Below are 25,659 nucleotides of genomic sequence, written 5' to 3'. Positions count from 1 at the left end.
CACTTACAGGTTCAAACATATTTGATCATTAATTGCATATCTGTATACCTTCAACGGAACACTTAAGTATCATTTTATACAAATTTAAATATATTTCAAACAATAAGGAATGTCATCCTTATGACACACAACACGATATTAAAAAGACGGCGATTGGCAACAGCAGGAAAATATAAAATATATAGGGAAACTTTATATGAAAATAAAAGAAGAAGGAAAACACACAAGTGGTAAATCTGGTGAATCGTAGTTTGAAGGTTCAGTGTGTAAGATGTTGGTGAAAGGGATCTATTGGCAGCAATGGATCAGGTGTGAACTGGGCCTGTGTTATGTCCTACAGCACGTGAACGCATCGTCGCTTTCTCCCATCACAGCTTGAAGCTGAAACGTTCCAAAGTAAAACACAAACAAAACAACACAAACACTTCCTGGGCAGATGTTTCCACACAGGAGACACGCGTCATATTGATTTCACATATTTTTTTTTAAAAGAAAAAAACCGCTCGGCTACCGGAAGTGACGACACAGCACAGCCTCCTTTTGTCTGACGACCTTATCCGGAGGAAGTGAAGCTCAGACGAGGCCGCTGACCGGAGGAGAAAAAAAAAAAAAACCAAGAGGGGGTAAAAAAATAAAAAAAACTTGATCGCTTTGCAGGAATTTTGGAGACGTAAGGAACCCGGGTCCGAGGCGTCCCGGAGCACAGCACTTCCGGGCGGGGACAGAGACTCATCGGTTCCGGTAAACGACGCCGTCCTCCCCGCTCTTACTTGTCTTCTTTCAGGCGGATTCGAGCCACTCTGCTGCCGCCTCTCTCCTGCTCCACAGCCGGAAGTGTGTGAGGAGTCTGCGGGGCTTTTTTTTCTCTCTTCGCTTCGGTTTTTTTATGTCCGCTGTTTTTTTTTTCCTCCGGTTATTTTTCTCGACACACACTCCCGCACAGACACACACACACACGCTGAGCTGCCAGCTAGCTGTGATGATCAGGCCTGATTAACCACAACATGCGAGCAGCAGAAATGGAGTCCTGCTGTGGAGCTGCACTGGAAACATGTGTCCGATTACGTGCTGTTTAATCAAAGTTACACACGTTTGGTTCGTTCGTGTTGCTAAGAGCTACGTAGCTGGGCCGGATGTCAATAACACAACATTATTCGATTACTGTGAGTCCGCGCTTAAAACCACACAACCAGGGGATGCACAGAAATGAAAGTTGATCCACAAACGATGGTACAAATAATCCAGGTGCACGATATTTAATGATCATTTATTAGTAGACTGGTAGTGAGTGACTGCTTTAGAACGATTATAACCCTAACCCACAGGGACTAACATGATGTTTCTGTGGCTTAGGCCCGTTTATGTGTATAGCTCAGAGTGCTGTACATAAAAACATTATAAGCATCATGACGAATTTTAAAAACAACATAAGAGAATACAAAAAAGAAGCATTTAATGAGATTAAAATAGATAAAGATCCATATGGTTTGATCTCTCTCCTTTGATCATGCCTCATCAGATTAGTAAGATATTAAATCTTATCAGTCAGTCTACCTCTGTGGATCTCTGGTTTTTATATTTGAATCTTCCAGTGGGGTCCAACAGGGCAGCATGGGCCCCGGAGCCTCACTATGATTTGGGCAAACTGTCTGTGGTAATCAGATTTTTGTCATCTGATTTAAAAAATATTTTTTTTGACATGTCACTGTAGTGAAATCGCAGGTGTCAACAGCGGCTTCATCTGCAGGATCCTTGTCCAGGTTGATCACCGCCCACCAGTCATGACTTGTTAAAAGGGCCTATTGTAATTCTGAGTATGCACCAACAAAGTGCAATAACCACTGAGTATTCTCACAGGCCTTGAGGCAGCTCCCATCCTCATATTACCTGATATTACCTATTACCTTGAATCATAAAGAGGGGCCTTATATTAAAACATAACTTTCATTATTCCTGCTGGTATATTTATCATCAGGGATAAAGAACATTTAGCATACGCCTGCAGGTGTGGGATATCACCAGACTCACTGAGACTGCAGAGGAACAGCCCACTTGAGTATTTTATTACTATTTTTAAATTATTGTGGTAGTTATGTTATATTATGTTTCTGGATTTGAAGGTACACCTAGCTCAAGCTAACGCAGTCTATACAACAGCTCTGCAGTAAAACTAAACCTCATTTTTTGTTTTAAAGACACAATGATTCAACTTTATGGTCATTTTGGCAGCTTTAGTTTGTGCCGCTGTTGAGTTGTATTGCATTTTACCAAAAGGTTTTTCTAATATTGCTGTCCACCACATCAGCACCATAAAGTCCAACATTTCTAAATAGTCATAAAGTCAGACTCTGTGATATTTCTCTTTTGTTTAAAGATCGATTGGGCCTTTAACTGCTTTGTCCTGTGGCCTATTGGTTGTGTGTTTGTAGTGCTGGCATTTCTGTCAACTCAGCAAAGTTATTAATTTGTGCTCTTTTTGTGTTATTGCAGAAATGATGGAAGATTCTCATTTTAATTCATCATATTTCTGGTCTCCCATCCCCACCGTGCCAGGACAGGTGAGACTGGACAACACACAAATCCTCTACCTTCAAACCGTTTGCAGTATAATTACTATCATATATAAATATATATTATGTTATATTATATACTATTATATACTATATTGTACTATTTTTATTTTTATATACTGTCTAACAATAACATTACCATCATATCATCAGTACTATTACCATCATCTTGCCACTGCACCTTATCTACCTATTTATCTTGTGTTTCTGTTTTTATTCTTTCTACCTCAATATTTTTTATTTTATTCTATTGTATTGTATTTTATTGTATTCAAATATACCGGCTGCTATGACGACTTAATTTCCCTTCAGGGATGAATCTATAATAATAATATCTATCTATCTATCTATCTATCTATCTATCTATCTATCTATCTATCTATCTATCTATCTATCTATCTATCTATCTATCTATCTATCTATCTATCTATCTATCTATCTATCTATCTATCTATCTATCTATCCATCTACAGAATCTATCTATCTATCTATCTATCTATCTATCTATCTATCTATCTATCTATCTATCTAGTACTTCAGTAGCCAGCTGAACCAAGTGTCCTTTGAAACAACATTGCCATCACTCCAGGAGTCCAGCACGGTCAAATCAATGTCTAATCAAAATCTCCTCCCTCCCTTTGAAAGATTGAAAATGCCATGTTCCTGAACAAGGTGAAGGAGCAGCAGGAAAAGAATGCTTCCTTCCCTCCTTCATCGGCATCCCACTACCAGACAGCTCTTCTCACCTTCCCCACTAGTGGGACCAAGACAGATGGAGGAGGGCAGAGTGGTGGTGTGGCTCACCTCCACCCTCCTCACACCACCCAGAACATCACAGTGCTGCCTGTCCCCTCCACGGGCATCATGACAGCAGGTGAGTCAGCGGCTGCTCGGAGAAACCTCTGGCTCGCTTGTTGGTCTGCTTTTGATCCTAACCAAGTTTAATTCAGAACCATAATCTGAAACAAGGATTTACTTGATGAGTACAACTTTAAATGTGTGCTACATTGAACCTCAAGGCAGCACTATGGGCTTGAAAGCACCGTTGTGTGTAGAATGAGCTTCTGTTTGTGTTAACTTTTGTTTGTGCTACATCCTCAGGGCTTCCCTCAAATAACGGAGCCGGAACTTTACTACCATTTATCGTCCCACTCAGGCACATTATCTGTTGTTAATACCTCCTTTAAACTGAATTCTTGAGATTCCTGAACTTTGAGGACATGTTGATCGCAAACTCTATACTAAGAAAGAAAATTCTCCACAATTATCAACTCTGGATTCTTGGATGCAGCACTGTCTGCATTCTCCTGTGGTAAAGTGTGATTATGTCTTGCTTCACAGCCGGTCTAGTCATCACGACTCCTCAGGGAACGCTGGTCTCTCCCACCTCGTCTCAGTCGTTTGTCTCCGGTCATCAGGCAACAACCATGATCGTGTCAGCCCTCCATTCTACAGGTGAGCTACACATAATGGCACACATGCGTATACATGTAAAAATTGATGTAAAATGCTGGTAATGCAATCAATAGTGAAACCCTTAATAGAGCTTGCTCTAAGAGAATAAATAAAACCTTGCTAAACTCACATTTTCTTTTCAATTTATAATTTCGGTTCACTTTTATTTCTTTAAGCAGGAGACCAGAAAATTGGGCCGATAAGTTTCATTGAGCAAATGTTTTTCTTCAGAGCTGTGAGAAGTTATTAAATTAAATTAAATTTCTTTTGAGTTCAAAGCACATATTGAAGCAAAAATAACCACAGTATGAGCAGCTTATACTTTCTCATCCAGGCTGTTAGTAACTTGTGTTTCTATGCTTTAAAGTAAAATCAAAAATCGTCCATATAATAGACATGATGTGAGAGGTTGCCCATGATGTATTTGTTCTAGGAAGCCACATTTTGAGCTTTTTCTTTTATTCCTTTATCGAAAAATTGTCAGTTTCCTGCTTTTGATCTTGTCATAGACAAAAAAGAAGGGGACGGGATGTCCCATGTGGTTGTGATGCCAGCGCCCTCGAAGCGAGGCAGAAAGAAGAAGGTGACGACCCTGTCCAGGCTCGGGCCTGGAAACGAAACCCTTGTACTGGCACATCTCACAGCTGGTGGCCAGGTAGGAAAACAAGAGATGTCAATCTGAGATATATTAAACTGATAAAGACATAAGAGGACTTGAATTGTCACAATCCATCCACTGATTTTATCCGGAACTGTTTATGTACTGTATTGTCTGTAGACATAAAGTTTAGTTTATTGTAATCTGATAAGTGAGCCTTTTAATTATTTATTTTTCTTATTAGGTGGCATCTTTGCAGCATCACAGTGGAGACCCATATGAACTATCAAATGAAGACGAATACCAGGGCCCGAAGGACAGCGCTAAGACGTACAGGTACGAGTTGCGACACATAAAAGCAACAGCCGCTGTTTATCCCCATTTCTCCTTGCTCTAGCTGTGGAATGCAAGCACACCTGTTCTTCTGTGTTCTGTTGAAATCAGCATAGAGTGGTTGTGCTTTTATAAGTGAACTTGGCGCTGCTGGATAGAAGCATCTGACACACATCCAGACACCTCTTCTAAACACACCTCACTGCATGTTGTGGCAGAACAGGCCTGCTTCGTAGTGGACAGTAAATTTCTTCTCTTAATGTATTTGTGGTACAAATACGTCAGTGCTACGTAGATGCTCTGTTGCGCACACTGGACATGAACCTGCTCTCTGCTGTCCTCTTTGTCTCTACACAGCATGCTCTGTCAGTTGTGATCTCTGGCACACTCTTGTGTCCTGCTCTTTCACTTTATATATTATATACGTACCTTTCCCTCTTCAATTTTCACTGATATCTCCCCTGACATCTTTCCCTGTGTTTATGTGTCCCTTACGTTTGACCGAGTCGAATTCTGTCTCCATCGATTTCTTTCTCTTACTCATTTTTTCTTTCCTTCTGTTTTTGTCCCACCTCTCTCTGTCCACCAATGCTTGATTTCCCTCTCTCTCCTTCCGTCGCCCCCCTCCTTATCTTCCCCTCCTCTCATCCTCCTTTTGTTTTCTTGTATCTCCCTTTTTTTTGTTTTTTTTTGTATATTTTTCCTTTCTCTTCCCCTCTTGTTCTTCCATCCCGCCCCTTCCCCCCCATTTCTGTGTCTCTCCGCCTGTAGGTGCCGGATGTGTGCGGCGACCTTCTTCAGTAAGTCTGATATGCAGATCCACTCCAAGTCGCACACAGAGGCCAAACCTCACAAGTGTCCTCACTGCGCCAAGTCATTCGCCAACTCCAGCTACCTGGCCCAGCACATCCGCATCCACAGCGGGGCCAAGCCTTACACCTGCTCCTACTGCCAGAAATCTTTCAGGCAGCTCAGTCATTTACAGCAGCACACACGGTACTGCAGACCCCCCCCCCCCCACCTCCCCGCCTTTTTTTCCCTGTTATCAATCCCTTACCATATTCCCTGTCGTCTTAACTTGTCCTGCCAAATTCCTTCTTGAAACCCACACTCGTGTCTTCTCCTTCCTCCTGCGGAAGAGAGCGGAGTGGTGTGCACATGCATATTACACTGCCATGTAGATATTGGCTCGCATGCTTCCACTTTCAACCAGAAGTGACCTTTTTGCAAAATTAGAATTCAAATCGCACCTTTTTAAGTCGGGCTTCATCCATAAAAAGATTTTTCATAATTTATACACTAATCAAAATGGCCATTAAAAATGCATGGCGCTCTTATACGAATTGAAACAATGAGAATATTTGACCTGTTCTTTACTTTTTCATTTGTGTGTGTGTGTGTGTGTACAATTCTTGCCTTTTGTGTAGTGTTTGCTCTCTACACCTTTGCCTTCTGTCTGCATGTTCTGTCATTTCCTCTGCCAGTGCTTCTTCCACAGAAACACACACGTACACATTTAGAAATACATGCTGAAATGAAAACTTTGATGCAGACTTAGTTCCATTGAGCTTCCCATGAAATCCATCATGTCGGCTTTTTCTGACTTTCTCCATTGAATCATGATGCTCAGTAGAAATCCTTTGCTGCCATGCTCTGCTTTCATGCTGTTGCTTTGTTTGTGGTGTCCTTAAATCAGTTTTCATTTCTGGAGGCATGTTGATTTTCATTCATGAGTTCAAATTAATTAATCAAAATAAATTCTAAATTTAGTATCATCTGTAAATGTATTTTTAATAGAATGCGTTGCCTTTACATTTTAAATATCTAATTCTAAAATGCTGGACCTGAAGTATAGGAGTTACATTTTGAAGATGTAGTCAGATGTTTGTGTTATCGTAGATTTATTTATATTTTATTTTAGTGATGTGTTTTCAAAGTGTCCAAAACAACATTTTTTTAGATGCTTTCCTTTGTCAGGGATGTATTTCATGACAGTTTGAGAAACATATGAAGGCAGAATGTGTCCAGATTATCATGTGTTGTTTTCTTTCCCTCAATCTACCCTGATAATCCTATGTTTCCTCTCTCTGTCTGCCCTCATCAGGAATCACACAGAGTCAAAGCCTCACAAGTGTCACCATTGTACCAAGTCTTTTGCCAACTCTAGCTACCTGGCCCAACACATCCGTATCCACACCGGAGTGAAACCCTACACCTGCTCCTTCTGTCAAAAGTGCTTCAGACAGCTCAGTCACCTTCAGCAACACAACAGGTAAGTCAATCATTGCTCTTGGGTTTCTCAACTTTGTCTTAATGTCTGTTGTGATCACCCGTAAAGCGATGGGAGTCTGTGCAAGTGCAAATATGTGTTTGTTTGTCTTTTACGTACAGGATTCACACCGGAGATCGACCGTACAAGTGCACTCAACCAGGCTGTGAGAAGTCCTTCACGCAACTCTCAAATTTACAGGTGAGAAAGATTTAAGGTTTCTGGTCAAGCGCTGCACATCATGTCTGTTATTCCCTGGACTGTGACTGACACTTTCACCATTATCATTTGTTTCTCAGTCCCACCGACGTCAGCACAACAAAGACAAGCCCTACAAGTGCACCAACTGCAATAAAGGATACATAGATGCAGCGAGCCTGGAAGTGCACATGTCCACACACACTGTCAAACACGCCCGGATCTACTCCTGTGGTCTCTGCAACCGCACTTATACCTCAGTAAGACACATTTCTGAAGAGCATTTCTACATGAAACACTATGAATCCTGTCACTGGCATCAGACACCTGCCAGCTACTTTACACCGTGTAGTCATGTGTCCACTGTTTCTCCTCTACCTATTCTCCCCTCATCTCAGGAGACGTATCTGGTGAAACACATGGAGAAACACAACCCGGACCAGTTGACCGCATCGGCAGTCGTGGCAGCACAGGCGGCACAACAGAACCAGAACCAGAACCAGGGCCAGGCTGGAGCTCAGAGTCGGGTAGACAGCGCAGATGGGGGAACGAGCCGCTCCGGGGGAGCTGGAAGCGGAAGAGCGGGTGGAGGCCAGCAGGGACTGAGCCAGAGTAACTACCCTCAGACAGAAAACCTCCCCTGTCCGTTTGACCTTCACCAGTATAAGACAGTGTCTGCCAGTGACCTCCAGTACAAACCAGTCAGCGTGGCTGACATTACTTCTCACAAGGACCTATGTCTCACTGTGTCAGCATCCACCATTCAAGTAGAGCACCTCAACTCTTAGAGGTGATGAAATGAGGGAGTGTGTGAGATGTGGAAATTAGAATGATTCAAAAATGCAAGAAAAGGAGGATGGCGAGTCAAAGGATCAAAGCAATACTAAGATGAAACAAGATCTTGTGGTCATGTGACTGTGCTTGAAAGATGGTTTGAGGCAGACAGGACACATTATAATGGGGACACAGAATACGGGAGGCTATAATTTTGATTTATTTTTTTAGTTTGTCTCTTATTTTCTTTCTGCCTTGTTTGATTTGTTTTCCTTTTGCTTAGCCGCCCTGTCTTAGTATAAAATGCATGTAAAAGCTGCAATAAAGTATGATTCAGTCCATCACAGTGATGGTTTTACAATAGGAAGGGAGTCAAAGAAACAGTACCTCTGTTGTTTTATCACCTCCTGCTCTTCCCTACAAACACAGCTTTGGCCATAGCAGTTTATGGTCTCTTTGTTGATGAAACTGGCAGTTAACTGTGAAGGTAAATTTTTATACTTTCATACAGTCCTTACAGTTTTTACTCGGTGTCGTTACTGTTATTTTGTTAAGAAATATACGACTCCTATGAATTATTTTGACCTGAAAAAGGGATGTAGAGGTTATTTCTTTTTAAGGGAAGAAAAATATCAATCAAGTGTATGTATATATACACACTACCATTTTATAAATATTGATTATGGGATTAAATCCATAGAACCTTTTCAGACCTACTGGCAGGCCTTCACATGACATTCAGGGGAGCAATGCGCCAGTTCACGTTTCATGTTATCCTATTGTACTGCTTTGTGTGTATGTCCTAAAAGTTATGTTACAAACATGTGTACTTGCTATTATACTACCACAATAACATTTATAATACTTCTTTATAGACATACTGACACATCTGAAGTTTATGGGGATTTTCTGCTTTTAATACAATAAACCCTCTGAAATTTTCTCATCAGCATACTTTCTTTCTTCTGTCCCAGTTTGCTGCAGTATACATTTGTTACTGTCATGCATTTACACCCACATCTCTTACTGTTTCTGTCCTGTTGTTTGTACCCTGGTTCTGACTCATCAAATTATCTTTTGTTCCTGACACATCTGTTCATTGCTAATCTGCATATAACAATGAACCAACATTTTAATTCACTGGATCCAGATTTTTTTATTTGGATCTGCACTCAACAAGATAAGACTCATACGATTGAATGGCTTCTTCCCTGACCCATACCTCATCCTTCCACCAAGTTCTGTGGTAATCCAGCTGTTATTATTTGCTTACAAACAAACTGACAATGAATGAAATATTAGAAAAATCACAATCACAGTTTCCCAAAGCTCTAGTTTTATTGTCATTCCAAAACATGAGTTACCGGTAAGCAGCAAAGAACATCAGCATCTAAAAACTGAGCAGTAAAAAAATACAATACAAGAATAGCATCTTAAACAAGACAAGGATAAAACGCATGTAGATTAAAAAAGGTGCTATAGATTGATTGATAAATATGAGTTTAAATATTCAAGGGTGATTGCACATAGAAGAGTCACTGTGGTGAGTGGGTGGTATTGCAAAGTAGCACTAACTAACTAAGATGATCTTTGAGATCTATTTGACTTTAAACCGAGAGGTGAACATCATGTTGTGTATGTGATGCATGTTGATCGTGATAACGTGTATTGATGCTCAGGTGTATTTCTGCTCTTCAGCCTGTGTGCTCTGCAGGAATGTGCGAATTTGTGAGGTGTTTACAAAAGTGGACCGTACCACTGAAGAGTAGGGAGGGAGGTACTGTTAGGTAAAGAGGACGTTTGCACAGTAAATGTTTGTAGTGATACTCACAGTGAAGCTTTTTAATCCTTAATAAAAGCTTGTTTACACACACGACGGATTAAACAACGCCAGAATGAGCAGAATGAGTGCGGGGTCGGACAAGCGTCACTTTGGTGTCGCCCACCATTCTCTGCAGTGGATATGGCGTCACTGGAAAGTGTAGGAGTCGAGAAACTTCACCCATGTAAATAACGTCAGTGCGAAGCTGTAGGTAGCGTCACTCAGTTTAAAAAGAGAATCATACGTGTATATTAAACAGGTAGTTTTATAGTTTTCAAATATGCCCCGAAAAAAGCCATTTAGCAACAAGCAGAAGAAGAAACAGCTGCAAGGGAAGCGGGAGAGGAAGAGAGGTAACTACATCTGCTGCTAGCTTCACCCTGCTAGCGTTAGCACTGAGCTAACGGTCCGCGGAGCACGGCTAACTGCAAACGTGCTTCTCCCGGCTAATTGTGTGTGTGTATGTGTTTGTGTGTCTGCGGGACTGATTCGTGATTTAACTGACGTTCAGCCGAAGCACAAGAAAGTTTTAACACATAAACCTCCGCTGCAGGTTCAGTGTTAGCTAGCGGTGAAAACAAGCCGCATGACACCACTGGAACCTGCGCTGAGTTGATGACACTGAAGCGTTCGAATGATCGTTGTTAGCTAACAATACAAAACAAGACAGTAGACAGAGAGACAGCACTGAGTGAGTGAACTGTCACCCTCAGGTTATTGTCTTCTCTTAAACCACTTAATGGAGATCATATGTTGATTCAGAGATTTACAGGAGCTGGATATGTGTTAAAGTGCTTTAATTGAGTTTAACATCTGAATGTTGTTATTAACCTTTCCCTTGCTTTGTGCTATGAAGCCCATGAAAGCTGCTATACAAATAAATGTGCCCTCAATTTATACATTTCATTTAAAAAAACCTTTGATATCTTTGAAATATAATTTCCTAGTTCTTAAACTTCAGACTTAATGCTACTTAGAGTTCACATCTCAGCATTTCGTTAATGAGTCCAGTTATACTTCCACAGTGATCCATTTGGTATGCAGTTGTTAAAACTCAAACAAGCAGTCAATTGTTTTTCTCAACAGAAATTTTTATTAAAGACTTCAATTATGTAAGATTATATCAAATTTGATTTGAACCTAGACTAGATTTGGACACAGTAGAGCACATTCATCCTCCAAACACCCTTTAAAACACGTTTAAAATCACTAAATCCAGATTTTTATTTGGATCTGCACCAAAACACACACACACTCATAAATATCTGTCCCTTAAACTTGCCTTTTCAAGATCCATGAACGATTCTCTTATAGGCAAAACACAACAAACAAACCCCTGTATTGAAATGTTAAAGACAGTAAATAAATGATCCAGAATCTGCCCCCTGTTTAAAGCAACACTACATTTCAATGGGTTCTACATTGGTTCATGCCCCACACCTGTACAATAAAACTGGGAAAATGCCTGATTGTTTTTCCAGAGTAAAAGGCAACAAGGTCAAATGTCGACGTATCTTTTGGAATCGATGTGTGCTGTATGCCTGTGTTTGACTGTGTTTCCTGGTATTTGCCCCTCACTTCCAGGTGACACAGGTTCTGGGCCGAGCAGCCGTCATGCCAGCGTGGAACGAGGAGGAGAGCGACAGTCGGATACCTCAGACAGTGAGACCACTGATGTTAGAAGAATGAACCAGCAGCCTTCCAGCAGAGAAGGTAGATATGACCCCAACAGGTGAGTTGTCAGTACCATTACTAATACTCACGTTGATTCACTTTCATCTGTTTCTATCGTTATATCATTTTTAAATATAAACCTAAAAGACTTGCATGGCTTGCAGCAATCCACACATTTGAAATTGGTATCATATTATTGCCTTTTATGATCTGTGACCCATAGTCTAACAAAGTGTTAATACCCCCTTCTTACTTTTCTCTTCAGGTTCCGACTGCACTTTGAGAGGGAAAGTAAAGAGGAGGTGGAAAAGAGAAAGAAGGTGGCCATGGAGAACTTCTTGACGCCAGTCTCAGACAAAGAACTTGAAATCAACATCGATGACATCTATCCCTCAGATAAAGGTCTTGCTGTTTTTCAAATGCTTTCCACATGACAAGACTCAAGCAGATGAGTGGAGTAGATGAATGGAGTGTGGGTCACGGCTTGACACACTGAAACTTGATTATCCACTGCTAGGTCTTGGTTTCCCACGACGGCCGCCCTGGAATTATGAAATGACACGAGAGAACCTGCTGAGGAAAGAGGAGAAGTCTTACAGGGAATATCTTGAAGATCTTCACTCCAGGAACCCACTTGGCTCCCTCAGCCACTTTGAGCACAATCTCGAGGTAAGTAACTTACCAAACAGGATGCCCTCTTAAGGACATTTTGATTATTAAAGTACTAGACTGGGGAAACAGTTGTAGGACTACCACCATTTTTTGGTTTTTCAAGCTCCAACATTGTCTCAGGGACCTAACATTATACGGACAAAGGTGATAACTTATACATTTAATTTAGGAAATGTGGCACTAACTACACAACTCCATCCTTTGCATTAAATGACAAGGAATAAAATATAGATCAGACCTTACCAATTTTCTGGTGAACCAGGATCAGTTAAATTCGTAATTTCTTCAGTGTACCTGCTTCAATTTTTTTTATCCCCTCTGTCTTTATTTTGGTGGAGAGAAGTTTAAAAAGAGATGCCTGGTAACTAAATTATTGAATTAAAAACTGAATGAGCCTGCAGACTCACTTTGCTACTTTAATTTGAAGGATATAAATGTTATATAGCGTATAACTCCAGGGTGAACAATAAACTTAATGTCTCATTCCGGTTGCATCATGTAGAGAATGGTAAAAATTATATGACTTAGCTGCATATTGTCTAGTGTTTTCCTCTGGGAACAATGTATCATCAAATCTTATCTCCATGCTGTTCCCTTGCTCAGGCTGTGAAATGATAACATTGTTTTTCAAAACTAAAGAAAACCATGCTGATCATTTAATTGTGTGTGGGCTGAGCTCAGGCAGCACATCACAGCAGACGCAGGGCTGTATCAGTTGGTGATGTAATAAGTGACTGATTATTCTCGAGACGATGGGTATTTAAGTGGTGCGGGGATCAACATGATATGATGTAGAACACTTATGAATACACTGCTTATTTGAACAGGTTGTTTTGTCTTAAGGGCCTACACTTGATTTTCTATCATCAACATTGAGAATACTTTAAATTTAATAATAAATATCAACTTAAAGAAGTTTTTTCTTTGACAATTCTTTCATAATAAAATGTGATGCTGATAAGCACAACAGATATTTGTAAATTCATGAGCTTAAATTTGTTTTATAGCAATACTAAACCTGACCCTACTTCCTTCTCCCTTTTCTTTGTTTCAGACATGGAGGCAGTTATGGAGAGTGTTGGAGATGTCTGATGTTATTCTGCTCATTGTGGACATCAGGCACCCGGTAGGTGATCGTTTTACCATAAGCCTTCATAATGGATCAGGCCACTAGATGGAGACACAGTCAAGATCCATCTCCAAACCTGATGTGTTTATTATTTATAATTTTATTTACATGTTTTTTGTAGGTACTAAAATAGTTGTTAACATTTTTAGATGCTCATTTTTGTGCTGAGAGGACATATATATAATCTTGTACCCTGGGTAGATCTAAAAGTAATAACACATTTGACCAAAGATGTAAGACAGGAAAATAATCTAAAGCAAAGGAGAATATTATCCCTCCTCTTATTAATGCACATGAAAATGTTGTTAGATATGAATTAATAGATTCATATTGTAAATAAGAAGTTGGGTTTGGTGACACACCAAAACTTGGCCCGTATTGTTTAATGACAAATTAAAGTGTTTTGGAAAAATTAGGCCATTCAATCAGCAGTTCAATGCAGCAGCGTCTCATATGTTATAGACTGTTAATCAAGGACTGTTTATTCTATAAACTTCTATATACTGTATACATTTATTGTCGGGATCTTGTTAATGAAGTGAGGAAAATGGTTTGACAGTCTACTCGGTTCAGTGTGTGTGTGTGTGTGTGTGCGTGTGTGTTTGTGTGTGTTAATCACAAGACCTGTGCTTCTGTCACTCTATTTCTAAGTTTTATTCCCGTTGTACTTAATGTGGCGTGAATTTAGTTCCAGTTTCCAGTTTCATTACTAAGTTAAAAACGGCAAAGCTCATCTTGAGCCTATTAATAATGACATGATGAAGTGGTTTATTTGTCGCATGGCTCATGATTACAATTTTAACGAGGTGTGTCCTCATGTGAACCTCCTAGGTGCTGCAGTTCCCTCCAGCCGTGTACCACTACATCACAGGAGAGCTGCAGAAGCAGGTGATGCTGGTGTTGAACAAAGCCGACCTCTGTCCTCCTCCACTGGTGATCGCCTGGAAACACTACATGACCTCTCAGTTCCCCCACCTGCAAATAGTTTGCTTCACCTCCCACCCTGGGCAGCCCTACAACACAGGTGAGGAGAGGGAGAATACAGGGAAGGGAAAAGGCTGGATTGTAGTTTAGCCCAAAAAAATACAACATCAGACAGACATTAAGAATACCAATCTATTCCTTCTCTCTGCTGGTTTATAGTCCTCCAGAAGAGGAGGGTGAGAACGAAGGCTGACTGGAGGCATGGTGGAGGACCTACAGATATCCTGAAAGCCTGTCAGGAGATCACAGCAGGCAGAGGTGAGCATGTGCTCTTCATCTTGCATACTTATCATAAAGAGTTTATAACAGCGCAGGCATTAACTTGTCCACATTTCGTCACAGTTGACCTTTCCAGCTGGGATAAGAAGATTAAGAGAGATGCTGTTTCTGAGAGACCGAATGGGGACCAATCGGATGAGGGAGCTGAGTCTGTGCTGGTGGAGCATCAAAGTGACAGCGCTATGGAGATGAGCAGCCCATCACAAGAGCTCTACAAAGATGGCGTCCTCACATTGGGTTGTATAGGTATGATACATCCCTGTGTTAATTGAACCGTTTAACCAGGTTGACCGAGGAAATTATTCAAACAAATCCAAAGAAAGTTTCTCGTGAAGAAAGACGAATATGTAGACGTTAAGTGGGATTTCTCCAATGTCGTTTGGTAGAAACACCAGATAATTACAGCCAGACAAAAGATGTAAAGCATGTAATACAATCCAGGTTGTCTGCACTGTTCTTAACCTTTTAGATTTAAATTTGCATTAGCAAACTGAGCTCAAGACCATTATTTGATATTAAACATAAACTCATCCTGTTTTTTTCTAGGCTTTCCAAATGTAGGTAAGTCGTCTGTAATAAACACCCTGGTGGGGAGGAAGGTGGTGAGTGTGTCTCGAACACCAGGCCACACCAAATACTTCCAGACGTACTACCTCACCCCGACAGTGAAGTTGTGCGACTGCCCCGGACTGGTCTTTCCCTCGCGTGTCAACAAACAGTTACAGGTACGAAGCTCTGTGTTCTAGAAAGCAGATGTGACTCTGAGTATACTCACCTGTCTAGGCTCAGTGGAAACGTAATTGTGTTGAACAGAGCATTCACACAATGCCCCCCCACCACCACCTTATACCAGGCTTGTTTTGTGCAAAGACTCCTCAACTTTTCAATCTTTTCTGTTTTTGGATACAACCTTGCCCTGTTCAAAAATGATTTTAGATCTTTGTTTGAATTTCCTCATTGAGCCTTTTCTTTATAGATCTTGTTTTTGTGTTTTGATCTCTGCTTTTGTTTTATGCTTCAATAGATTCTGGCAGGCATCTACCCTGTGTCTCAGCTGCAGGAGCCCTACAGCTCAGTGGGTTATCTGTGTGAGAGGACGCCCTTCCTCTCTGTTCTGAAGCTCAAGCATCCCAGCTTGCTGGATAATAAACCCCATCTGGGAGACCAGGGATCAGAGGGGCTGAGATGGACTGCTTGGGATGTGTGTGAAGGTAAGATGATTCACTGACACACTAAACATCTAATGTTGTGAGAGGTTGTAAAAGTTTGTGCCACCACTTCTTACCAGCCCCGAAGGTATGGCCCATTATTTACTCTAAAATATCAACACCTTTACCATACACACCAAATAGAAAATCCCCTCTTTGAGACAGTGAAGAGACTTTTGTCATTCTATCTTTTTTGGTCTCATTAAAAAATCTTTTCTGCCCCAGATTTTGTGTTAATGGCAGTTTATGTGAAATTATCTTAAAATAAGCTTAAGTTCCCATGTTCATTTGAATGTAAACTCATTTGGATGCATTTCTCCATCGCACACAGGAATAAGCCATATTATGGTTTGGTAACACAGATAATACTTGTTGGTAGAATGTCCCCCATGTGTAAAACTGTCACCAAGACTTGTCTCTTCCATCACTTTTTGCGTTCTTTAGCTTGGGCGGAGAGGAGAGGATACAAGACTGCTAAAGCAGCTCGCCACGACGTCTATCGTGCAGCCAATAGTCTCCTGCGGTTGGCAGTTGACGGCAGATTGTGCCTTTGCCTCAGGCCACCTGGCTACAGCTGCCTGAAAGGTAAAGGATGCTCTCCCATGACTCATGGTTTCAGCTTCAAGTGTAGTTGCAAAGTTGAAACAGTATGTGGGTAGAATTGATTTATTATGATGATTATTTATGGTCTACAGAGCATTGGGAAAATCACCCAGACCTACCGGAAATAATGGCTCTACTGGGAAGGATGACCCAGGAGGAAGGTGGTGGAGACAGGGAAGATGAGGAGGATGGAGAGTCCAGCAGCGAGCCAGAGGAAGAGAGAGACAGGGATGCAGACGATGATGAGGATGGGGATGATGAAGATGAGGGGATTGGACAACCAAAACCGAAGGAAGAAAAGCCATCTGGCTTCACTGTCAACATGTACAACGTCCTTCGAGAAAATGAGTGTGAGTGATACCGAAAGGAAAGATGAGCAGAAGAAATGAGTTCCTGACTTTTCCCCGGCAACCCCAGTAAATTTCTCATTCCTTCTTTTTTCAAAAGCTGCATTCCTTCTCATTTTTTCTTGCGCATCCACTCCATTACCTTCTCTGTACATTAACATGATCGATTCTAATGAACTCCCTCTGTCTCCTCCCTGTAGTAAACAGAGCATATTCATGTATTCCATGTTGTGCCCATGCTCTGCTTGTTCATAGATGAAGCTTGTTCATAAATGTTGCTTCAATGATTGAGTTTGGTTTGGTTTGATTATATCTTCTTTTTTCTTTTTGCATGGACTTCTGATAAGACAAATGAACAAGTAACTTCCCTCAGTCTGAAATAATCAACCAACCAATTTTCAACCTTTTTATTGATAAGTGACCTCACAGCTGAGATGCCAAAATTCAAGAGAGAATTAAAAAAAAGGAAGAAAATGAATCCGAGGCACTGTTAACATGATGTCATCGACTGGAGCAGCCGTTTGGCTCTCACAGCAGCTTGAGATTTAAGACCACGACTCTAAATCATCTTTATTGAGCATGCTATGTCTCAACTTCGGTTAAAGGGTGGATCCCGGGAGATAAAAACAATTCTACTTACATTTTTTTCAGTTTGCAGTATTACGGCTCAGTTAGACGTTCATTTATTAATTTTTTGTTTAATTACCTTGGTTTTGATTTAGATTATTCCGTATCTGAAATTGATATTTTATTTGGTGTGATTCTACACAATACACAGGTCATTTCAATACATTTCTTGGATGCGGGGAGGGGAAGGAGTGTTGCGTTGCTGGACGAGGCCGTTTCAGGAATTTAACCTGTAGTGTTTTAACTACTACAAATATTATCTATAGATGCTTACAGAGGTTTGCAGTATTTAGTGCAGGATTTGGCTGCAACCATTCTACGTGTTTAATAGCTAACGGCAGCACAGTGGAACTGATAGAGCATTTGTTAAAGGGATAGTTTAACATTTTGGGGTATCTGTTTATTGGCTTCCTTGCCAAGTTAGATGAGAACATTGATCTCATTCTCGTGTCTGTACGGCAAATGTGAGGAAAGAGACAGGAGACAGTTAGTTAAGCTCAGCATTTATGGGCGAAACTGTTTCTTGGATCCAGGCATCCAGGTATTAACTTCACATGACTGAGCGTTAGAGGCACTGCAAGCTGTGGCTGAATATTCTCCATACAGACACGAGAGTAGTATCAATATTCTCTTCTAAATCTCGGCAGTGAAGTGCATTTACCAACATGTTGGACAGTTGCTTTAACAACAGAGAGAGAGACTCTACAGCTTCAATTTATCTTTATAAATAACATTACACACTCCATCTTTTTGAAGTTGTTTAGTGAAAATGTAACCAAGACAAGGGTCAGATTGAAGCTCTGGTCCTGTAATGCTGTTGCAACACCTGCAAATGTTTCTCATATTTTTTAATCTATCTTTCTCTTTAGAAAAAAACAAGTAGAGCAGCAACGAAGAAGAAGGGATTTCTGTTATCGGATCTTTACATAGATTGTGTGTATTTTGTCGCCATTGCCCAACTGTATGTTTTCAGCAGTATCGGAAGCATTTCTGATGCTGGTATCCAAACATCTCTAAAGACAAGTTGGACCAGTCTCTCTCTCTTATCTCTCTGTGATCTGCGATGCCCCTGCTACAATCCTGAGTGCTGTAATATTAATATTAATGTGTGCTGCTGTCGTACCTCATTCACATGGGAAGTCTATAGCACAGTGCTGTGTTACTATGTAATACATCACACTGCAGCCACATGCAATCGTTTCTACCATTGGTACAATGTTAAATCAGATACTCAACACTACCAAAATGTTATAAACACGACAGATGTTTGGCCGTGTTGATGTGGAGTTCCTTTTGTTTTGAAATATTAAAAAGTGACTGTATCTGGAGAATATGCTGTGAAGGCTTGAGGTGTGTTCAGGCTACTTGCTGCATTCCTCATTTCATTCCCACCATACCTGATGATGAACTGGACTGCTTTCTGCAATAAAAGAAAATAATCATCGAGAACCATCTTTGTGTTTGCAAGTGGGCTCTTATTGTGTTTAATTATATCTTTTTTATTGTCAGGGAAAGTCTGTTCTTTCAAGGTCAAGCTGACTGCAACTTATTTTACTGTAGAAAAAAAGTCAAGCACACACAATGCCTCAAGTAACTTTAATTAATTTCGAATGCAAATAATCCCGGTTTCAATTTGGGGTTCTGTACTTTTCCTTGAATTCATTTGACTAAGACATGAAGGGAGGTTTGTGAAGTGGATGAGCTTTGTCAAACTAATTACTGCACTTGCTGTACAGCCTGAATGTCAAGTAGATGTTTAGATATAATTTATATAGTAATGCTGTTCTAAATATTTCTACACATGGCCACACTATCATTATCTCTGTTATAGCGAAGAGATTATGGGATAGACTCCAACCTGTGTAGGAGAAGCGGAAAATTAATTAATCAATATGAAAGAGCTACAATGTCAATCAGGATGAAAGAAAACATTTAAAGACTCACATATTTCAATCTAAGAAATATTTTTTATCTTTCTTATATATAATATTTTGTATGCACTGAATGTGATTTGTCCTCTAAAGAGACCTTGAAACGCTTCTGCACAGGGAAATGTTGTGATTCTGCATCTATAACAACAGTATTTGTTTATCAAAACACTTCTAATTGTCAGTTTCATTCCACCGTGTGTCTTACATAACTATTTAAAAAAAAAAAGCAGGATATGATCAGGACAAAGAAAATGGCTTAAACGTGACTCAGAGGTTTGTCCACTGCGCCGCTGCTTTTATTAACTGTGAAACATGTGGAATAAATTATCACCTCTCCCAGCTTCTAATAAACGTGTTTCCATAGTCATCTGGTAAAAATGTGAAACATATCACTGAGATTTACGTCCAATTTGAATGCTTTATGTCAGTGTTATTGTGGGATGGCTGTACTTTGTTTGTCACAATTATTCACAACTCTCGACGCCTTTCCAACCCTCCTGTCAGGCTGCTGCCACAGTATTATCTCATTATGTTTATTGTGACCCACTGGGCAAACTTCATGAGGGAGCTGAGACAGTCTGACGATAATCACCGCTGAGGACAGCTATAATCATTATTTACGGTATGGAAGTGGGTGGAATTCCCCCCGTTTTGCATAATTTGGATTCAGTGCCAACTTGCGCGATACTTGGAGAAGCTATTTGCTGACTAGATAAACTCTGAGGAGGGAAGAGAGGAATCATCACGAACTGTTTCCAAAACGGCTGCTTTATTTCCCCTTGCTAAAGCTCCAACTATGTTGTGGCCCACAAACACGTTTGGCAATAATTACCCCCAGACAAAGACCCCAGATTTACTGGTGCGTGACACCGTAAATTTCTAAACTGTTAATTAAACTCTGCTGTTGTGCCCATGTGGTTTGAATTCACTCTTTTCTTTTTATTCCTCCCTCTTCTTCTTGGAAAGCTTTCTGGTGACGCAATCAGGTTGTTGTGGGGACTCTTGCACTCTTTCACCTTTCGCAACCCCCCATCTCGTGTTTGGCCCCGTGCGTGCTCCCCTGCGTGACCCCGGCTAACATGTGGGTGAGGTCAGGCGGTAATGAATTGGTTTCATATGAGAACCGGAGCATAGGCAGAGCAGAACAATTCATTAGTCTGGGTTTATGTGCTCCCCTGGGCCTCAACATCACACACACACACACACACACACTTGGCAGACACACATACAGGTGAGGTAGGGTGAGAGAGAAGTCAAGGTACAAGTGTGTTTGGAGAAATCAAATTAAATACCGTCTCCCAGCTGACTTTCAGTCCCCATTAAAGTGAATTAAACTTCTGCTGTACATCTCATCTGGCAGGTACACATGTGTGGTCACTAGAGGGCTATGAAAGCACGGCTCTGGGTCAGAGCTGCAGTTAATAGTCAGGTGCATTTAGCTGATTGTGCACATGTGAATAGTGTGTGGTGTTAATGGTGTCGTATAATATCAGCAATGCTCCGTTTTATCACCTTTATAAAAGCTGTTATGTGGGCGCATGCTGTCACCGACTGTACAACAGCTTTATCTGAGCGTGTGTTTGCACTTGTTGGTCCCACAGTGAAGATTTCCTGCAGTTTTATTGGATCGTTTCCTCTCGTGTACCTCGGCAGTGTAGGTGAATCTGTTCCAGAAACCCACACACTTTTCCCTGATATACAGAGACCACACACACACACACACACACACACACACACACACACACACATTGATTTACAGCTCAGGCAGTTGTCATCCCCCAACCTCCCCCCTACCGGTTCACGTCCTGATGCTCCAGTAGCGCTGTGGGGGGTGACCGAGGCTGGATGTCCTCCTCAGCTTCTTCTCTGGGTTGTTTTTCCACAAACATATAACTGACAGTGGAGGAAAGTAACAGAGCACATAACGTTTTGACAGTTGCTACATTTCAGATGAGGATTCAGCCTTGAAGAAGATACAGTTTGTGGTGTTGTGGTCGAGGCCTCTAGTCACATGCTGTTAGTGATTCCACCGAACAGACATTCCTAAACTTTGGCTCATTAATCATCTCACGACCCATCAGGTTCATCATGTGACCCTTCAGAGGAGCGGCCGCCTGGTAAGGAACCAATTAAACTACATAACTGTTTATCCACCAGTAAGAATTAATAAACAGTATTTGTCACAGTGTGTTTTTTCCTGCAGAATAGAGTACTTTTATATATCCTTATGAATAGGCCTCTAAATGTAGGTATTTTACATGTAATTTGAGTGTTTTAGATTCTAGTATTTGTACTTTTATTTAAGTAGGGCAAGTGCTTGGTCCACTGATATTAATCCAGATTGGCACTCAGTGGAGCGTATACCTCCGCCAAGCTCCAACAGTCCCCTTGTGCCCATCTTGCAATGTTAAGAAAGAAAAACAAAATCCTGTTCCAGTTCTTTCTTGGCCCATAGCACATCTTTCCATCAAGTTTCAGGGAAATCCATAAAGGTGTTTTTGTGCAATCTTGCTTAGCTTTTAGAATCAAAATATTTATAACAATTTGGCACAGATTTAAGCTCCCTTCAGGTTAAATCTCTCTTAGTCAGTGCAGACATGTACAGTTAAGAGAGATAAAGAGCTCATCCAGGTGATGGCACCACACCCATATTACCACAAACCGAGCACAATGAAGAAACAACAGACTCTTTTCTTTTGGCGCTCAGCACTTGGCAAACTGTCCCAGCGGCACGTCAGCGTGGGGGGAACTCAGAAACAATATTTGCCACAGTGAGCATTCAACACGATGTGGACAGAGACGCTTTTCCCATATTCCTCCTGCAGAGACTCACAATACGGCAGCTGGGTTTGTTTGTTCAGTGGACTTGAGTTTGAGTGTGGAAAGGATCGGCTCGCTGTGTGAGACGGAGCTCTGTGAAACACAAAGCACAGCCAGCACAAACTCAGAGGGGTTCAGTGTTTTATAGCTCATTTATACTGTCAATAGGTGTGGCTTTATGTATTTAGACTGTGTGTGTATGTGTGTGTGTGTGTGTGTGTGTGTGTGTGTTTGTTTGAGTGTGTTACTAGTCCCTATAATGTAAATCATTACTTTACAAGTTGAAGACAAGTTTTAAAGGTCCAGTGTGTCGTTTTAGGAGAAAGGGATTTTTTGGCAAAAATTGAATATAAAATAATCCTACCGTTGTTTTCTCTAGTGTCTTTCATCTAATTTGTACACATTTTATTTGTATAGGAAGTGGGTCCTCTCTACAGAGGCCGCCATGTTTTTACAGTCGCCCAGAATGGACAAACTAAACACCTTTTGAGTTTTTAGGACAACTGAAGGCTACCACAGGTTCTCTTTCATGTTTGGAACATGATACTTCACCACTAAACCGTACACACTGAACCTTTAAGGTTAGGGTTAGGGTTAGGGTTAGGTTTCGCAAGTACTAACTATGGTTAAGGTTGGAGTAGGTCTCCAGGAAATCAATGTTAGTCAATGTAAATCAATATAATGTCCTCTTTAGTCAGGGAGACATGATTGTTAGTGTGTATGTGTGTGTCTGCCTGCTTGTGCATGAATGAGACCTAACTGGTCATTGGCTTGTGTGTGTTTCTATGTGTGTGTGTGTGTGTGTGTGTGTGTGTGTGTGTGTGTGTGTGTGTGTGTGTGTGTGTGTGTGTGTTTGTGTGTGTCTGTGTGTGTGTGTGTGTGTGTGTGTGTTTGTGTCTGACCCTGTTTGTGAGTTGGAGCCCATGTGTCAATAGGTATTTTTAGCGCCACCTCTCACTGCTTTGCAATGGCACTCATTTGCACCCTTCTGATTCCTCACCCCCCCCCCCCCCTCACCCCCCTCACCCCCCTCACCCCACCCACCCCCCCTGTCCTCGGCACCTTCAAATCTGCCACAACATTCACTCTCACTGGAAAGAGCCAGCAACAGCCTGCGTGAAAGTTTAAAAGAAGGGAGGCATAGTTCGACATCCAGGGGTTGGAGATGGGGAGACGATCAGACTTGAGTTACCATGACGATAAACTCTGGGCAGGGCATTTCAAAATTGCTCAAATAACTCAGCTCAGTTTTTATCTCTCCCTGGAGCTTTGGCCAATTTGGATATTAAAAAAAATCAATTAAAGGATAGCTATGATTATATGTTTGTTAGACAAAGACCCTGGGAACATGTCGTGGCTGGGAGAGACAGTGTTCAGCCAAGTGGAAACCGTCTGAGCCAAAGAGAGCAGGGCTGTGGGAAGACTAAACATGTAATTGGTGAAGACAGTAGGATGAGGGACAAACAAAGAAGATCAGAGCACATCCGATCGCGGCTGTGCTGAATGATTCCCACAGCGGGCGCTAATGTTAGCAGAGCAGAGAGATGGGAGAGGAAGAGAAGGCCATTCATTCAGCGGCTGTGGTTCAGACAGGTGAGAAAGGGAGGGAGGGAAATGGGGGTGGGGGGGAGGAAAAGGGGAAGTAAAATCCTGGAGCGGCCGCAGTGACAGTTTGAACAGAGGGCGACAGTTGGGAGCCTCCTGAATACCATAGCACGGGCAGCAGTCCTCCACACTGTTAGATGTGTGTGTGTGTGTGTGTGTGTGTGTGTGTGTGCAAAGATGAATAGCAGGGGATTTCTGGGGTGGAGGGGGAGAAACCCGACACCCAAAAAGAGTCTGCCTCCCCCCCTCACCCTCCTGCCTCCCCCCTCCAGCCACGAGGAGGAGGTGGCACAAGTGTGCGCCGCTACAGCTGAGAGGATCTCCAGAGACTCCTCTGACTGTGCGAGGGGTCATCTGGACAATCCCAACTCACCCACAGCCTCCCACCCCCCCACCCCTCCCACCCCACCCCATATCTCCCCCACATTCCCCTGACAACACTGAGCTCATCTCACTTCACACACACACACACACACACACACACATCCAGCTGCAGGGTCACCAGGACGCCTCCAGAGAGGATAGGATTCATGCAGCAGATACTGAATCTGTGAGAGAAGCAGCAGGATGGAGTGAGGCCGCGAAATTCATCTGTGTGAAAGTGCTCTCCTGTATAAGTGAGGAATATCTTTAGTTTCAAAATGAAAATTTACTGGTCGGAAATACCTTTTTCCCTATCTTCCCCTAGAGTCATCCGCAGGTCAAACATTTTAATTAGCGCTATGTGTTGACCAAATACCTGCAAACGAAGACAAATACATTTTCATGTGGTAAGTGCTATGCATCACACTGACTCTGCCCCCCCCCACCCCCTTGCACATCATTTATAATTTATATATTATTGTCCCTATCACCAACCTCTGCACCTTAGCACTGCACGTGTCCATAACTCTGTTACTGTATATATTTTTATTCTATTTTATTCTATTTTGTTATATATTGTTGTTTCTTCAATGACACCAAGGCAATTTCCTGTATGTGCAAATATACATGGAAAATAAAAGAATTCTGATTCTGATTCTGAGTGATATGAGGGGTAACGTGTTAAAGCGGTCCTGTGTCGACGTGCAGCCTCACACAGCCTCCAACACGCTTTGAGGCTCTTTCACTCGTGAAGAAAATAGAACAATCTCCGACTTAAAAATAGAAAGACAACGGGGAATATAGACTAAAAGTGAGAGGAGCTGACACAAGTGTTTCCTCAGCCGACTGCTAAAAGTAGAGCTCCAGGGCTGTGATGCCCACCGCGACCCACCCGCCAAGGAAACTCCCCCTGGAGCAGATGCTGACCCCTGCGACCCCTGACACCTCCACCGCTCCCAGATCCTCACCGGGGGCCAATCAAATACAACCTGCCCCCGGGGCCTGTGACACTGATATTGACGGAGCCCAGACAAGTCCACAGTAAACAGACATTATAGGGGTGGGTTGGGGGGGGGCATGAGGGGTTGTACATTTACGCAGACACACTCACACATGCATACATGTATGTTTAAACCAAACACGGACTTGAGGTCACACATGCTTGCTGAGAAAGGGAGTGTTTTTATGGTAAATGGAGCCGAGCAGCTCTCTGGAGGTTTTTCACTGACCATCGCAAATCTGAGGCATTTATTGGTTTTGAGAGATTCCCGGTGAAAAGGACACTGGCAGAGATGTTTCAGGGGGGAGAATGCTTGGTATGCGGTTTTACGCTGGTTCCCAACATACTGCAAGCTTCGCATTCTGCAACTGATCTGTGTTGTCTGAATCCTGCAGCCC

General features: G+C 41.8%; 2 protein-coding genes across 4 annotated transcripts; both read left to right on the top strand.

Moving 5' to 3' along the window:
- The first annotated feature begins 558 nt into the window (after positions 1-558).
- znf384b (zinc finger protein 384 b) lies at positions 559-9,139 on the top strand. Of its 3 annotated transcripts, XM_061080726.1 has the most exons (11): positions 559-741; positions 2,491-2,558; positions 3,216-3,444; positions 3,912-4,025; positions 4,535-4,680; positions 4,868-4,959; positions 5,728-5,952; positions 7,061-7,228; positions 7,348-7,426; positions 7,525-7,683; positions 7,822-9,139. In XM_061080726.1, the coding sequence occupies exons 2-11, from the start codon at positions 2,493-2,495 to the stop codon at positions 8,209-8,211; spliced, it is 1,668 nt and encodes a 555-aa protein (XP_060936709.1). In that variant the 5' UTR covers positions 559-741; positions 2,491-2,492; the 3' UTR covers positions 8,212-9,139. The 3 variants fall into 3 exon arrangements, with proteins under 3 accessions (XP_060936709.1, XP_060936710.1, XP_060936708.1); XM_061080727.1 differs by lacking the exon at positions 5,728-5,952; XM_061080725.1 differs by having other exon boundaries at positions 7,525-9,139.
- Positions 9,140-10,169: 1,030 nt separating this feature from the next.
- On the top strand, positions 10,170-18,996 carry gnl1 (guanine nucleotide binding protein-like 1). The gene is made up of 12 exons (XM_061080723.1): positions 10,170-10,372; positions 11,604-11,751; positions 11,959-12,095; positions 12,211-12,362; positions 13,420-13,491; positions 14,326-14,518; positions 14,638-14,736; positions 14,821-15,003; positions 15,304-15,482; positions 15,782-15,968; positions 16,410-16,550; positions 16,661-18,996. The coding sequence occupies exons 1-12, from the start codon at positions 10,300-10,302 to the stop codon at positions 16,924-16,926; spliced, it is 1,830 nt and encodes a 609-aa protein (XP_060936706.1). The 5' UTR covers positions 10,170-10,299; the 3' UTR covers positions 16,927-18,996.
- Positions 18,997-25,659: the final 6,663 nt, after the last annotated feature.

The sequence above is a fragment of the Limanda limanda genome, chromosome 11 (assembly GCF_963576545.1).
Source record: "Limanda limanda chromosome 11, fLimLim1.1, whole genome shotgun sequence".
Classification (NCBI taxonomy): domain Eukaryota; kingdom Metazoa; phylum Chordata; class Actinopteri; order Pleuronectiformes; family Pleuronectidae; genus Limanda; species Limanda limanda.
This window is presented reverse-complemented; position numbering and strand designations above follow the sequence as displayed.